A 17,794-nucleotide genomic window follows, 5' to 3' on the forward strand; every position below is an offset into this window, starting at 1 on the left:
CTGATTAAATGGAGGGCATACCATAGCTCTACTCTATCAGCCATTTTGCAACCAGCATATACAAAAGTCACAAAACCAGAGTTACCATTCATAAGGAATGAGAGATGAACAAATTGGGTGTTATCAATTAAAACTGTCCAATTGATTTCTTTTTTGCAAAAAAATCCAAATTTTGTTATTGATATTAGAAAAATAAGTACAACTAGTAAACTTTCTAATCAGTTTATGGGGGTATTTGTGAATCATAGGTCCCAAAATTGCAATGCACCAAAGTTTATGTTTCCTATTTAGAGTAAGTAATCTTTTGATAGAAAGAGGATGTGCAATTCCCCTAATATTCCAACACAAAAAGTTAACCATGAGGAGAAGGTTGAGATCTAGATCTTACCCTCCTTCTAGTTCTAGAGGGAGAGCCCCCTAGAGGGGCTAGCAACCAAAGATGAATGATCATTCTTTAATCTATGTAGTTTTGAATTGGTCTTTTTCTTTGCTTTTTGTATTTGCCAATCATTCTTCAATGCTTGATTCATCTCAATTAGTAATCCAGGGGTTGGTGCCACTGGTTCAGTAATTGTGAGAGTTGGAGTGCAAGCTGCCCCCAAAGGAATACCCACTTCGAGAGGTTGGACAAGATACCCCCACATGAATACCCACTTCCACAGGTGTATTGACTAATAGAGCAGGCTCATACTGAACATTAAGAGGAGGAAATAGTTGTTCCACAGAGGGAACAGAATCCACCCCTTCTATTCTCCTATTCTCTGAAGTTTCAATAGCAACAGAGATAGTTACAAGCTCTAAGGTAGGGCTTACAGGTTTTTTTCTTAAATGGAGGATGGATTCTATAACATCTATTCTCTGTATGACCAAACATTCTGCAGTGGGGACAATAATAAGGCCTTTGCTCCATCACAATTTTTTGCCAAATCCCCTCTTCAGTTGTGCCTAACCAGATCTCCTCTAATTCAAGTACCAAAATTCTAGCCACATATGGTCTATAGAAATTGAAAGTGGGAACATCCATTTTCAGTGGGCTTCCCAGCGCAAGGTCAATGTTAAATAGGGCTTTGTGATTGAAAAAAATATAATGGTAAACCAGGCAGCTTAAACCAAATAGAAACAATTGGAGGTTCCTTGCTGGGGTCAAACTGAGGGGTCCACTTAAGAATCTTCATTGCATCCCCTTCCATTTAAACAACCCGTTCAGCAAACAACCTTGCACAATCCTCCTTAAGAGATAGTTTAATCATAATATGTCGGCCATCAACAAGGCGCACCTTCCAAGCCCCTGTGAAAGGAAATCCCTCAAAAAATTTCCTCACAATCTCAATCTTGGGCTGACCAAGTTGGAACTTCCCAATAATAATGAATTTGAAATCAGCAATAAGTGTGTTAAGGTCCTCCTCGTAGAAAATAGCAGGTTTACCATCTTTAACATTCAAAGGGTGAATGAGGGAACAAGTTTTTTTACTCAATGTCGCATCATGAAAGGCATGAGGGAAACCAATCGGCCAACATTCTGAATGGTGTCATGTCCTTTGCCCACCACACCCGCATAGGTGGCTTTGGTCCATCGTGCAGTCGTGACTACATCAATAGGAGTATGGTCCACCATAATAAGGAGTAGACAAAAATTAACAAAAGCGACAAGAAAAATCGCCCCCGCTGAAGCTCGAATGGAACACCAGGCAATGGAACTGTAACTAAGCAATGGAACAGTAACCGCGCCCTTTTGAAATAGAAGAGCCCGGGAAGTAGGCAAGCACAAACCAAATCAAAAACTCAAAGAAAGGGCCACCATAAAAATACCAAAAGAGCTTCTCCACCACTAGCCACCAAGCACAGCCGCTTCAAGGAGCCATCTTCCCAGGAGAAACCCTAGCAGAGCACCTACATCTGCCGCCACCATTGGAAAAATTATATATGTATATATATATCTCAAATAATTGGGGCATTTGTATACATACCATCCAATTCATACATTTATAACACCCAAATCTTTAATATCACATCCAAAAAATCAATATTTTAACTTCTATAAAGTGAATCCAAAAATTTAATATTTTAATTTTTAAAAAGTGAAATATACCTTTCATGCATAAATAATAGTATAAGCAAAACTTGAAATTTGTGTTAGATAGGTAATGACATCGGAATTAAGTGATGTGTACATCTTTCATTATATATATATATATTATATATATATATATTATTTGGTGAATTTATTTGGGCTAACAATTTATTAAAAAAATTATCAGAACAGTAATAAGTAACGGTAGGCCAAGTAGCCATAGAGAAAAGGAAAAAAAATAAAACTAAAAAAAAATTAAAAAAAGAAACCTGCCGTTATGCTGCTCGATAGTTATTTGGGTCCAGAGTTTCATCGCAAAAATATATAAAACACGAAATAACAAATTGAAGAACCTAAACCAATAGCTGCAAATCTTAGTTCAACACAAACAAATAGAATTTCATTTCATTTCCATCACTTCAATCCAAAGAAACCTGAAATGTTTTACTGGAAAAAAAATATTGCAAAAAACACGTATCACAGTAACAGAGCAAGCCATTCATAATCACAGGAGTATGAAATTGATTCCACGGGGACAAAGACTTGCCAGTGAGAGATCATGCTTAGCTTGAAAATAGTTAGATTGGCTTAGCCTGAAAGAATCATTCTCAACAGTTTTGAAAAGTCAGCCTTGTCATTCTGTAGATCATTCAACATGTAAAAAGCTGGACTCTATTTTTGCCATTTACACCATGAACTATAGCTGAGTTTCGCCATTGAAATTAAGAGATTCCATGCTTTTGATGGCAGACTCGTAGGTCTTCAAATTTGATGAATTTTTTACTGAGGATGATCGCTTCTGCTTCTGCTTCTGCTCTGTTGAACCAAGCGGAGGGCTTCTTTCAGGGCCGCATTGCCCTGAAGGACTGGCATCAGTAGCACGACTGTTGGAGACAGCAGCACGCCTCGAGGATCCGCTTGATCGTCCCCAAAAGGTTGAACGTGATATCTTAAGAGAAGCTCAGTTAAATTCATGAAACAGCAGTTCATCAATGAAACAAAAAATTTTGCATTTCATAGTCTGGATTGAGGTTTGTTTTATAAATAATTCTCCATATGTATAAGAATAAGCATCAGATGTAAAGGATTTATGAGAATACTGGATCCCAAACAGTAGTGAACAAAAATGATTGATCGTGAAATTTGAAATATTATGTTATTTAATATTCAGTGTTATTTTATGACAGACAATTTGATAATTTAATTACATCTTCCATTGTCTTAAGTTATATTTTATAAATAGCAGAGGGTCGCTCATCATATGCTTTTAGAAAGCAAATAGGCTTGCAAACCTTCAACTCTGCGACAGAAGCAATAAAACAATAAAGCAAGTAAGCATAGGAGTCGTTTGGGATTTGTGTTTCCATAAATTGATCTTTTCTTTGGGTTTATATTTAAATTAGATTTCGCCTATTTACTAATTACTAACATGTAATATCACTCTCCCACCTTAAAAATATAATAAAGCAAGTAAGCATAGGAGTCGTTTAGGAAGGCTTTATGTTTTTCTTTTAGTTTTTTTATGTTTGTTATATTTTATTCAAGTATTGAGAGAAAATAAAACATGTTCGATATCTTTAATGTAGATTGTTTTTGTTTTTAGTAAATATCAAATAAGATAATTTATGCAGTGGTGACGAGAATCAACTTGGGCGGTGGTGTGGCAATTGCTGGCAATGGTAGTGTTTACCCATAGAGTGGCGCCAAGAATGAATGAATGGTAGTGGTTGCAGGATAGCTCGCAGTACAGTTCCCATCGACTCTAATGATGACTAGCACATGTGATACTGAATGTTTTTAGACATTCAAAACACTTCAAAATATTTTTTAGTACTTTTAAAAATAATTTAATATATTTTGAAAAATAAAAAATAAAATGGTTAAAACGTAGTAAGCAAACATATTTTTTTAGAACCAATAAAAAAACTTAAAGCCAAACGGGCAATTAATAATATAATTCTCACACCGAATCCAAATAGCAATACATGACTAAAACCAATTAAACGAGTAATATGATGAAACCAAGCACTTCAGATTATAAAATCACTCTACTACCAATATATAGGCGGTTCACTCTACTACTATGGTACATTATAAGCTTGTTATGAAGAAATGTTCAACTAATAAGATTTTTAGTTCTAGGTACACAACTGTTCAGAACGCTGATAATTATGACAAACAATTAGAAAGTTTACCACAGCTTCTTTAGTTCCATTGGATTCATCTTGTAGAGGACTCTTCAGCTTAGATCCTGATGCTCTTTGCCAAGAAGAACCCATACCTGCTTCAGCTCCTACATAATATAGACCAAAAAACTAGTACATTTTTTAGAAAATATAACAAATAAATTTCAAATTAAACCAAAGAAAAAACAATATTGTTTTTTGCCATATTAATTTGACGAGGAAAGTACAAAAACTAGGACTAAATCGCAAATCTGATGAGAATTTCACAATGAAATTACTTATGTGCTTACCAGCATTGCCAATGGCTGGAGGCAATCCTGATATAGGCTCAGCACCTGGTTGCCCCTGTATAGAAATGAAAAATAAATCATTCTAAACAGAAGTAAAAGTTGAAAAAAGAAGTATACCTTTTATAACTTACTAGAGCTCTAGGAGGAGCACTTCGAGTGTCCAGTGTTTTATACTTCAAAATTGTCCAATCAAAAATATAATCAAACTGAAAACCTGGAAAACAAGTATAACAGTTACCTTATGATAAATCTTGTGCAAATTCTCATCTCAAAAAGAAATATATATTCCACATCTCAACAAAATTGGAGTACTTCATCCATCAACTGCTATACTGAAAGGGTTAACATACCCTCACTGATGAAAAGATCACGAAAAATTCTTTTGAGATAAGAATAATCAGGTTTGTCTTCAAAACGCAGCGAACGACAGTAGTGAAAGTATGAAGCAAATTCTGAAGGATATCCCCGACATAAAGCCTAGACAAAAAATATCACTGATATGCAACAAAAAGAAGAATTGATTCAGTTCATCCTTTTCTATACGAAAGAAAAAGCTTGCCTCGATTGATGTGGAAACTTTTTTTTCACTAATTCTTTCATACTTCTGTTTCTTCGTTCCTGCCTTTAAACCTTGCCATGGAAGACTAAAGAGAATGGAGCGTTTAAGCATCAACTAAAGAAAAACACAGAAAACAAAATCCAAAAATAAGTGCCCCACCTTCCCCTCAAGAAGTACATAAGAACATATCCAAGAGATTCCAGATCATCCCTCCGGCTTTGTTCTACTAACACAACATGTGCACCAAATCAAACCAAGAATCGGTGTACTAAACCCAATAGAAGGGTGACAAAGAAAGAAACAAGCTCTACTTAAGCTGTAAAATTGGCAATAAAATTCGCAGAAGATACCTATGCCTAGATGAGTATTCATACTGGCATATCTTGCCGTGCCGGTCAAATTCTTATTGTCTCTGCAATTTATAAGAGAATGAAATTATGATTATCATACAAGTCCTATGCCGGTACATATGAAAAAGAAAAAGGTGACTTGAGAAGCAAATAATAGAGTTGAGTACACTCCTAAGGTACGAAACCTCATTTTAAAAACTCCCAATTATATCTGCACCATCTAAAACATATTTCATGAAGCCAATTCTGTTGACAAAGCCATTAATAGAGAACAAAATGTCGAGAATATCATTTTCCTCTCTCTCAGGTTGCTCTTACTAGGAACTCATGAAAGAGTCGATGAGGTCATGAGCAAAGCATGAATTCGAATTACATTGTGGTTCAATCATACAAAAAAGTAAAGGGAAGAAACAATTGTGCAAATTCAAAGAGATCTAGATCCTTCTACTACATTCCTCAATCTCAACCCACTCGAAATCATTAAACTTCGATGAGAATTGGCACTCCTTACGAGCCTTCGACTCGTTCATTTTGATACTAGTCATCTTTCCTTTCCTGCTGCTTCATCATGATCACTTGCAATGCTAACTTTCCTCGGGCACAATACCCATTTTTTTCCTCCAGATTTAATGGGTCTCCTCATTTAAGTCACCAGTAACAAGGGCCATCTCTCCATAAATGGAAATGAAGAAGTTGGACCAATTAATTTTCTTAGAAAAAAAAAAGTTAAGGGCATTTGTGTTTTAAAATGATTACCAAATTCCAGCCATTTCATTCATTATGTGAACAAACTAACAAAAAGATTAGTTAATTAAATAAAGAACTATAAGAAAATTGGAACATCATTGTAGGGGTCACTCTGAAACCTCAAAAGTTATGTAGATAAACTTCAAAAAGAAGAAGAAGAAAATGTTGATGATGGAAGAGTTTATGAACTTGATTAGAACTCATTTCAAACAATTAAATTTTTTCAAAACCGAGACTATCTCGTGGGGGTGAATCCACATCATCAATTTAGGGTATCGAGAGTTCATAAGCTCAACCTTATCCTTCACGGAAAAGAGGATATTACAGTGGATCAAATTCAAAACATCCAGATTATAGTGGAAGAAATACAACCATTGCTCCAGGACACAACAGAAGACTTGACAAATCTACTAAAGACTACAACGTGTTGATGCCTTTATTAAATAATCAGCATACAACATGTATTTGATGCCTCATCAAATATTAAAAACTCCATAATTAGCTTCTGGAGAATGCGCAGTAAACCAAAGAGAGTTCATATAGAATCCCGTCTCTCTGTCACCTAAGAACAAAGGATTCAAAAACATCTTGCCATCATTACTAGGCATGGTAATATGATTGGGAACCTGGAGAGGTGGGGGAACTAGGAGCGGTGCGACAAGTCCAACCCCATTTGAAGCCGACTGGTCCAGCCAACCCATGTCTTGGTTGGTCCAGCTGGCCTCTGCCGCATCCGCATCAGCCTCTCGGATTTGGGGGACTTCGACCTCATTTGTCGAAGCTTCTGATTCCCCGTCCTCAATCCTAGCAGTAATTGGATCTCTCTGTTGATTGCACTGCCTCCCAAAGCATTGAAGAAGTTTTCTCCACTTGCAAGCACACAACCATATCGATCTGCTCTCTTGGGATTGCGTGCCACACACGTACTATTGAATCTTCCCAAAGTAACCAATGGTCGGCTCAATCTAATCCGAAGTTAAAGTAACATGAACCTCCTCAAACAGTGGCAGCCCTGATGGTAAGGTAGTGATTGTGATGTCCTGTAAAGCCCTCCAAGGATCTGGCCTTTCAGTAATATCGCCTCTATTGTCACCAAAATTGGTCCTAACAAGGCTGCTCTACTGGTGAGGGCTCCTGTGATCTCAGGCTCCACTGAAGTAAGTAGGATGATGTGCTTCCCATCCTTAATGAAGAAACACGCATTTCTAAATCCTTCATATTGAGACTTTCGATCAAACTTTGACGGTCTTCCAAATAAAAGATGACAGACATCCATAGAGACCACGTTGCACTACACCTCGTCCTGCAGCTGGGCCCCAATCGAAAAGTCTACAAAGCATCTCCGATCGATGCTGATTGAATCACTTTCTTTAGCCACATTAGTGAATACGACTAGGAATGCCTCCGAGTCATGAGGACCAATTTATCAACCATTTATGTAGACGTCATGTTCTTACTGCTTACTTCATCGATGATGTGGCTACATACATTCTCGTTCACGATACACCGGGTGTAGAATATATTGTGATAAAACCACTGTGAATCCCTCGTATCAATATCGATTTGTGGGACCAATCGAACTATGAGCGCTTCTCCTTCATCTGGTAGAAGTTGATACACCTCATCTTGATCCTTAATTGTCTCCACATTGCTAACTTCCTCGACGACGCCCTAATGTGTGAAGGAGACTAATCGGCTCGTGGAATAGTTGGAGGCTATGTGGTCGTTGTCGTGGCACCTGAAACACTTTCTGACAGGTACTGTATTGGAGGAGTTACCTTTTTCATGTTTCTTATCACTCTTATCCGACTTGTCACTTATTTGTCTGGGCTTGCTAGTTCCTCCCAAGATACCTTTGTCAGCGTGGTGATTGTAGGTGATTGCTTGACTAAATGCCGCTAACTGAAGGGAGATTGCTACATATTATCTTCCTATTGTCTTTCCACCTTTAAGGCTAAAGTTTGAACATCTCTAAGTGATGAATAAGGATGCAACTGCATCACATTGCTAATAGCTGGCTTCAGGCCTCGCATATAACGGACAATGGCATGCTCCTCTAGCTCGAACAAATCACATCACATCTACAACTGATCAAACTGTTTCGTGAACTCTACTGACAGATTTTTTAGATGGTAGAACCTCAGAAACATATTCTAGCGGTAATGGGGGAAGATATTTCCTTTGCATCGTTTTCTTCATGTTGTCCCATCTGGCAATCTTATCGTTGTATTCTCTTTTCCTCTGTCTCAGTAAGTTCTCCCATCACAAAGAGGGACTTTTTTTCAACTTGATAGCAGCTAATTCAACCTTTATCCTCTGACACATCCTTATACTCGAAGACTGTTGCAGTCAATTAATAAAGTCTTCTGGAACCATAACTCCACTTTGATGTCAAAGTCTCTGTGCCCTACAAATGATACCTCCTATTTGAAATTCTCTCTATGGAAGGGATTCAGATACGCCTCTCCAGGACTTCTCTGATGAGGGATTCTGAAATGTCATGGTCTGTCTTCTTCATTGTTGAAATTCTCCCTATGAAAGAGATTCAAATCCTCATCTCTTTCTCCCCTTCAACTCACCAAATCTATGTTGAGGGTAATCTCCCCTGGAGTAATCTCATCAACCTCCGCAGGTCTCAGTTGATGGCGACAGAGCTCTAGCCGTATCTCTTCCTAGATAGGCTCGAACATATATCTTCTTGGCAGCATGATTAGGGTTTTGGGATTTGTGAAAGTGAAAAAGTATTGTGGTAGGAAAAAAAAATTCTGGTTTATGACAGATGCTTGAAAACTCTAAGATAGGGCTAGATTTAAGCTAGCTCCAAAACCAAACGATACCGAAACTAATTCAAAAATCAGCAAACGAAAACAAACTTTTATTAGCATTGAATTAGGGTTACAACACGGCACCAACTGGGAAGGAAACTACGACACAACAACAACACTCTACGGCTTGGGCCAAAAGAGAAGACCAGAGGGCGGTGGTGGCGTCGATGAGATGATTACGTAGTAGTGGTAGGGGTTAGGTGGAGTAGGCAGGGATGGTGAGGATATAGTCAATGAATGAGAGGGGGACGAAATAAAGGGTTGTTGGTGGGGCTTGGGAGAGGGTGGACAAGTAGGAGTGCAGGAACAGGTCAGTAGGTTGTTGGTTGGGAGGGCTGGACATCGATGATTGTTGCAGGGGAAGAGAGGGTTGGTAGGTTGCCTGAAGGGCTGGGCAGTAAAGGCTGCTGCAGGGAAGGGGATGATGGCATGTTGGGAGGTGACCAGAAGGATTGGGCAACGAGGGTTGCTGCAAGGAAGGGGATGACGACGCGCTAGGAGGTGACCAGAAGGGTTGGGCAAAAAAGCAACGACAGAAAAAGGGGGGGCGGCAGAACAACGGGGAGGATATGGGGAGACCGGCTAGGGTAGGTGAGGGAGAAGGGGTAAATGGGGAAATAAAAGAGGATATATTACCACCTCGGAGAAGGAATCAACCGACCAGTCCTGCCCCATTGGAAGTCAACCAGTCAAGTCGGCCCTTGTCTTGGCTGGTTCAACCGACTCCTGCCAGCACCCGCGTAAGCTATCTTATTGTTCAGAGCAAAACAAAGCATAATCCTTAAAAAACAAGCACGTACTTCTTAAATCCTAAGCTTTAGCTTTATTTGTTTTACTTTCTCTATTAAAGTTAAAGATAAAAAAATATTTTTAATTAAAAAGTACAACAAATTTAAATATATGTGGGAGAATTGGGTTTAATATAAGGATAAAAATATGTTAATGTGGTGATAACAAACAATTGACCCTCATCCATCTTAAGCTTTTGGATTGAAAAGTAATTTAACAACTGATATATTAAGATAAAGTATGACTCAATTTTGGCTCATACTTCCTAATAAGTGATATCAAAACTAATGATTCATCTAGGATCAATCAATTCATTCAACTTGTCGTTTCAATAATTCTTGGTCGGCTTCAAACATATTTAAGGTGACATACATTAATCACCACATGGTTGATTCTTGGTGTATGATACTTAATAATGATGACAATAACTTCTGTTTTAGGGTGAGCGATGCATGATCTAGAGGGTCCACACATAAACGTTGTTAAGACGTGTAAAATTATTTTGCTAATGAAAAATATTCAAGCACTTGACCCTCACCCGATGCTTAAACTTCTGGATTTAAAAAATTTCAATGATATTGACATGTCATCAACAAATTGTCATCACTAGGCACGAATTTCAATGCAATATGAGTAAGAAACATTCCAATTTTAAGTTTAAGATCATCCAAGCCCCGATTTCACAAGTTTATAACCAAACTAAACATTTGAACAAGAAAAATCCATTGATGCCAAAACTGATCCAATCTGAGTTCGATAAACCGTATCAAACACGTGAAATGTAGTCAAAGATTTTGGTGTATTAATTGGAAGGTTAAACGATCTTAAAATTTAGCATGCACATATTCAAATCGAGCGTGTTGACAAGAGGAATCTAACAAGTCTAAGATCATTCAATCCTGATGTCATTAAGGCACTTCAATGTTGAAAAAAATTGCCTATCATCAAAAGAATCAATGTGGACAATCAAATGGAATATTTTGGGAGATTGGCTAATTTCATCAAAATGCACCACTAAAATTATAAATAGACCCTCATTCTTCACTTGAAGAGGGGAAGAGAAGAGAATAGAACAGAGTGAGGTGACTGCAAAAGCTTAACTCTTAAAATTTAAGTGATTGTCACTAGTTACCCAAAATCACGGCTGACCACCAGAGTTTGTCCTCAATCACTAAAGATCACTATTAACCACTAGAGATCATCGTCATCCACCAGCCATTATCGACCGCCACCAACTATGACTTTGATATCCTTTAATAGCCTCCTATAATTATGGCTTTTGTAGCTAACAATAACTGTTATAGCCTCCAACCATGACATTAGTAGCTCTATGATGGCTGTCATAGCAATCAATTATGACTTTTATTGTCAACAAGGCTTCTATAGTCAAATACGGTCGGTATAGCACCACCAGACAATTATAGTCAGATCACAATAGTTAGTCTAACCTTGTACAGCTATATATAATGAGTTATTTCAAAATAGTTATAATTTCAATATAATCTTGTATTCACGTCTTCCTTAATCCAAAAGAAGAGTGGACATTTGTACTCATGATTATATACTGGATTATTTTAATCACACCAAACCCTATGACTTTTTCCCCTTTTAGGATTTTCTAGATAAAAAATTTTGGTTCTTTCACATTTTATTTTATTAATGTATGTGTTCGATCTTTGTGCAATGCTAAAACGTTAAGTTATCACTTTACACCATGAACTTTCTAGTAGGCAACAAGTATTCAACCCAATGTTGATCCTTATTAGTTCACACGTCCTAACATCACATGCATTGCATAAAAGCAAAATAAGTAACACACACAAATGTATATGAATAGAGATCGAATGTAGGTAAAGAAGAGTCAATTTGTTCCAACAAAGAAAAAGAACAAATTATCAAATTGAAAATACTTGGTGCTATCAAGGAAATGTAGTTGTTTAATGTTCTTAATGTTCACCCAAACAAAATGGACCCTTAAAAAATAAATCATTGAATCACTCACAAAAACATGTTTTATAAAGAATATTTTGAAAGAATATAAATTGATAATCATTACAATAAACAATATTGGAAAATGTTGGGAAAATAAAAAATTCTTTAGTAATATTGCATTCCAAATTGAAAATCTTGCTAAAAAGTGTATCTTAAATAATAATTTTGTACCAAGTATATTTTATCATTCATATTCTCTTGTCTATCAATAGATTCGTAACCCTTCATTTTTAGAAAATTACTAAAAAACCTGTGGAATGGTGGAGAAATCATATTATCTTATTTCTCAATAATCAAATTATAACTCTTCGAAGCCCAAAATTACTGTGAAGCAGACAAAATTCACGCAAGATATGTGTCACTCATGTAACATACAAAACTAAGTACGTGTGTCGATCCAAAGTTTTTCAAATCAAGAAAAAGTTCCAGTCTACTGGCTTTAAGTCTTAGTTTTAAGTGTTCGAATTTTGGCGAATTTAAATTTATTATTTCTATTTTTTTTGCAAAAACAAGAACCTAAATAAGAAAATAGATTGGGTTTCTATCAAATAAAAGATTCACCCCTGAATTGGATCCTACAAATCTAGGATTGACATTGTTTTGTGATTAAATAAATATTACATTATTGTGATATTTTAACTTATCATTTACTTTCAACCTGACTAGTTATTTTATTAAAACTTCTTGTGATCCATGAGTTCCGGAAGAAAACTTAGTGAAACAATTAGGCTGAAGCAAACTGACTAGGGAGGAGAATGCAGATATTGCTTCTAGGTTAGTGCAATCATATAGAAAATTACAAAATCCTGGGAAATTTTGCATGGACTGGAAAACTAAACTGTATACAAATTTATAAATCTTCTTAGGACCACTGGAAGAGGCCAAGGAAATTTGTTCCTAATTTTCACCTATAACTTTATCAATTAGTTAAACCTAAGTTTCTAGGATTCAATTCGGAGTAGAAACCTTTATTTGATAGAAACCATCACTATTTAATTTAAGTTTTTACTTCTGCAAAAATTAGAAATGATAATTTTAAAATCATCAAAATTCAAACATTTCATGCTACACTTAAAACCAGTAGACTAGAATTTTTCCTAGATTGAAAAATTAACTTGTCCCTCGTGAGATCGACACACGGACTTAGATCTGTATATTACTTGAGGAACACGTATAATTGCATGATTGTCGCCTGCTTTGTAGTAGGTTCAGATATCAAGTTGTTTACATCGTTGTTGGCGAAAGACGTTAAATTTTCATTTTTTTAAAAGATTTTAGTTAGTCCATTAGAGTTTAGGCTTCAAACTTGTCATATTTTTATCGTATTTCAATTTTTTTTGAAAATTCAAAAAAAAAATTGTGTTCTGTTTTTTTTGTTTATGTTATTTTCTAATAGATTTAGGGTCACACACTTGCTTGTTCTAGGTTCACATGCATAGGATCGAAAGTGTAGATTTAGTACCTTTTTACCATAAAATTTAAAGGACAACCAAAAAATTTGAAAAAATCACAAAACTAAAAAAAAAAGTTAGTAATGAAAGATTCTTAGGAAGGACATCATACTCCTTAGAGAGTATGTCAAGTCATCGATAAAGAAAATTAAATTGAGTATTAATAATCCTGCCATAGAAGCCACTACTTCTGAACTTAAACATATGCTATCATCCAAAATATTTCAAAAAAATCAGTTTGGGAGATCATCCATAGAGGAACCTAACATACACTTAGCCAGCTTTTTAGAACTGTGCATTATCTTCAGCCATAACGATCTCTCCAACAACGTCGTTAGACTAAAGCTATTTTATTTCTCACTTAAGGGAAAGACTAAGATGTGATTAAACTCCTTAGCACGATAACCAATCACCAATTTGAATGGCCTAGTCCAAAAATTCAAATTCAAATATTTGTCTCCATCTAATACTAACAAACGTAGGAACGAAATAACATCTTTTACTCAATTAGATGGAGAATCTATTCATAGAACTTGTGAGTGATTCAAAGAACCGCTTAAAAAATGCCCACACCACACCATACATGACTGGTTGAATTTCCAAACTTTTAATAATGGGATGTTAGGATCGTTGAAGTCAATCATAGATGTTGCATATGACCAAACTATTTAAGGAGGCATTTAAACTTATTGAAAAGATGATAGCATATAATTTCCAATGTCTCTCCGAGAGAATTAACCTTAAGTTAGCTACTATTCATGACATGGATGTGATAGCAATTTTAACTTCGCAAATAACTACCATATCCAAGAAGTTAAATAATTTATGCTTAAATCCAATAATAGGATTACTAGCAATAAAAGAGAATGTCTATCGATAGCTAGTGCATCTTTGTAGTGCTTCTGTGAAGTCTATGAATGCAACTAATAACATATCCAATAACCTGTACTCCAATACCTATGAGTAATCACCCAAATCTTAATTGGAATAACAACCAAGGTGTAAGAAACTAGCAGTGAGGTAGCAGCCAACCTAATAATATAATAAATTGGAATAACCAACCCGAGACTAATCTACCCATGTGGATTCAATTTCAATTCTCAATTTAAAGAAAAGAACTATCGCTTTCAATTCTCAATATAAGAGAAATTAATTATCTTTGGAAGAGATAGTATAGCAAATGTGAAATCAGTTACAAAATTAAGTTGTAGTTATAAGAAATATTGAAAATTAATTAAGACAAATAGCTAACTCTTTAAGTAATAGAAAATTAGTAATACTTAGTAAGAATAAAGAAAAAAAAGAGCAAGTAAAAGTCATTAAACATAGAAGTAGAAAAGAGTTGGAAGACATCCCTAGAAAGAAAAGTAGATCTGAAGAGAATGATTCTGAGCCTTAGAAACGTAGAGAGAATCTAGCCATAGACTTGGGGAAATCTGACTTGCCTCCAAAGGAACAGAAGAAACCACCGCCGCCCTTTTCCCAGTATAAACATAAGTTAGATCAATAGCTTTTTAGGTTTTTAGAGATTTTCAAGAAACTCACGATCAATATTCAATTTGCTTAAGCCCTAAAACAGTTGCTTGGCTACGTTAAATTCATGAAAAATACCCTTGATAAGAAAGAAAAAACTAGGCGAAATTGAAAATATTGCACTGACTAAGGATTATAGCACTATCTAGTAGAAAAAAATTGTCACAGAAACATAAGGACCTCGTAGATGTCATTCCTTATATCATAGAAGAAAGATTCTTTAAAATGGCTCAATGTGACTTGAGGGCTAGTAACAACCTCATGTCTCTCTCTTTTTAAAAGACTAGGATTTGGAAAAGTATAGCCTACTACAATAAACATGCATTTAGCTGACTGATCTCTAACTTATCCTTAGGGGCATTAAAGAATATGTTGGTTAAGAATGATAAGTTTATACTCCCTGCTAACATCATTGTTTTAGACATGGAGAAAATAAGGAAATCTTTATTATCCTAGGAAGACAATTTTTAGCCACAGGAAAGGATATGATCTATGTACAAAAATGAGAACTTACAATGAGAATTAATTATCCGGAAATTACTTTTAATGTTTTGAAATCAAGAAAGTTTCTCCAAGACTATAGTGATGATATGTGTCACAGGATAGATGTGGTGGATGGGTTGAGTAGGAGCCAATTTTAGAATCTATGGAGATAGACCTAGTAAAGCAAAGGGTGGTTTGTGATTGTAATGACAGCCCTAAGGAAGAATATGCACTACTTTTAGAGGCGATCCCTAGAGTTGTAAGGGATAAATTTAAGATTTTCGGCACTATTACCAATGCCAAGCTGATACTGAAGTTATCTCTAACTATAACCAAACGACAAATATTATTGCCGACTTCCCAAAAAAGTACAAAATGACTCTTCAACCGAAAATAACTCAAGAACATGCAAACAGAAAGTATTAATGACGACAACCAAATAAGAAAAGAAAAACAACATAAAAGACAAAAATAACCCCCTCTAGAAGAGGGAGGCAAATTCGGCAAAAAGGAAGCTACACTAGGGCTAGCCGGTGGCGGGTAGGCAATGTTGGAGGGACAGCAGGTGGTTGGCAGCCTGTGGGAGGGGTGGGAATGGTTGCCTGCTGGATGGAGAAGGGAAAATAGGCAGCCTATTAGGAGGTGCAGGGGACGATGGATAATGACCTGAAAGAGATCAGTGATGATCAGGAAATTGCCCAGAAGAGAGAACAACAATCTGAATAAAGTTGGTGGTAGCCGAGACAGCACCCGACAAGTGGACAACAACTTGGAAAGCGCAGGATGGGCTAGCGGCAGCAGGATAACTGTTAGAGGTGTCGAACAGCAGCAGGGAAGGTGAACTGGGTGGCCGACAGTGACTGGACTGCAGCTAGATGGCAGGCGGCAGTAAGGAGGACAATAATGGTAGTCGAGGAAGATATTTATCCGACAAGTTCGAGTTAGAGCTGAAGCACCTCACGAGAATCACCACGTCAGATGAGTTACAGACGGAGCACCCCATCGGCATTGGATATAGCCCTCGGAAGGGAAGAATGCCACAAAAACGACAAACTAAAATCTAAAATGATCAAACACTAACCCTAAAGCAGTCAAAAAAACAAATATATAATAGTTACTAGCAGTTAGGAAAGGAAAGAATAGGAATTGGAAAGAAATAGAAACAAAAATACTAATATAATAGAAAAAGGTTGTCATAGAAAAGAGAGGTGGGCAAGGAAATTAATAGAAATGGGAAGGAATCAAATAGAAAAAAAGACTGCGGTGTTGTAGCTACTATAATACCGCGAAGGTAAGCTCCCGAGTCATGAGCATTTAGTGGTGTCCATAGAAGGCTCTAGAGTTAGAATTGAATATTCTCCCTAAGCAGCTCAAGTATGCCTTTTTTAGAAGAATCCTTTGCTTTGCCCATTATAATTTATGCTGAGTTGATTGAGTTAAAAGAGGCAAAGCTGATAAGAGTTTTGAAGATATTTAGAAAAGTCTTTGGTTGGATCATAACTGATATTAATAAATAAGCCCTCTTCTTATGCATGCATAGGATTCTTATGGTGGAAGATCATGATTTCAAGGCCGATCCTTAGAGGTGGCTAAATCCATTGATGAAAGAGGAAGTGAAGAAAAAGATATTGAAATGGTTAGATGCCGAAATTATCTTTCTAATTTCAGATATTGAGTACCCAAAAAGGATGGAGTGTCTGTGGTGGAGAATAAAAAAACTTTTTTATACCCACTATGAGTGTCACTAAATAGAGGATTTGCAATGACTATAGAAAACCGAACAAGACCATTAGCAGGGACCATTTCCCTCCACTTTCTCTAGTTAAATGTTAGATAGATTGGCAAGGCCCATACTTTTGTTTTAAATATGGTTATTTCAGTTATCAACAGATTCTTGTAGCCCCTGAAGTCCTAGATAAAATAATGTTTAGTCTTTATGAAAATTTTGTTTTTAGAGGATGCTCTTGGGACTATGCAATGCCCCAGTAACATTTCAGCGATGTATAAAGTTTATCATTTCTGATTTCATAGAAACAAAAATTGAGATCTTTATGGATGACTTTTTCGTGTTTGACACATCATTTAACTCAAGCCTTGAAAATCTTGCCAAGGTTCTACAAAGGTATGAAGAGACCAACTTAGTGCTGAAGTGGAAAAAATATCAATTCATGGTGACTGAAAAGATAGTGTTAGGATATAAGGTTTCTGAGAATGGGATCGAGGTAGATAAAGCCAAAATTCAGGTGATAGAAAAATTACCCCGACTTCTATTTGAAGAATTTTGAGTTTTTTATACTGAATTTTATCATCGATATATTAAGAATTTCTCTAAGATTTCAAAGCTCTTATGCAATTCATTAAAGAAAAACTTGGCCTTTATATTTGATTAGAAATGCCTTACCACATTTAAAATTTTGAAAAATAAATTAGTCATGACACATAATTGTTGCATAAGATTGGGATATTTCATTTGCGTTTATGTGCGACTGTTGACCTCATTTTTAGTGAGGTCTAGTCT

At 36.1% G+C, this 17,794-nt stretch overlaps 1 protein-coding gene across 2 annotated transcripts in view; it reads right to left on the reverse strand.

The window, feature by feature from the left end:
* Window positions 1–2,437: 2,437 nt before the first annotated feature.
* Window positions 2,438–17,794, reverse strand: part of LOC110029519 (casein kinase I-like) — a 22,775-nt gene continuing 7,418 nt past the window's right edge. Inside the window, exons 7-14 of one of the 2 annotated variants that reach the window (XM_020731845.1) lie at window positions 5,457–5,518; window positions 5,266–5,329; window positions 5,107–5,191; window positions 4,898–5,024; window positions 4,679–4,761; window positions 4,548–4,602; window positions 4,267–4,364; window positions 2,438–3,020 (exon numbers count right to left, since the gene is read on the reverse strand). In XM_020731845.1, coding sequence (XP_020587504.1) covers window positions 2,769–3,020; window positions 4,267–4,364; window positions 4,548–4,602; window positions 4,679–4,761; window positions 4,898–5,024; window positions 5,107–5,191; window positions 5,266–5,329; window positions 5,457–5,518 — 826 coding nt within the window. In that variant the 3' untranslated portion in view covers window positions 2,438–2,768. Of the gene's footprint in view, window positions 3,021–4,266; window positions 4,365–4,547; window positions 4,603–4,678; window positions 4,762–4,897; window positions 5,025–5,106; window positions 5,192–5,265; window positions 5,333–5,456; window positions 5,519–17,794 lie in introns of both variants that reach the window. The other variant, XM_020731844.1, reaches the window with a different exon arrangement.

The sequence above is a fragment of the Phalaenopsis equestris genome, unplaced genomic scaffold, assembly GCF_001263595.1.
Source record: "Phalaenopsis equestris unplaced genomic scaffold, ASM126359v1 Scaffold000586, whole genome shotgun sequence".
Classification (NCBI taxonomy): domain Eukaryota; kingdom Viridiplantae; phylum Streptophyta; class Magnoliopsida; order Asparagales; family Orchidaceae; genus Phalaenopsis; species Phalaenopsis equestris.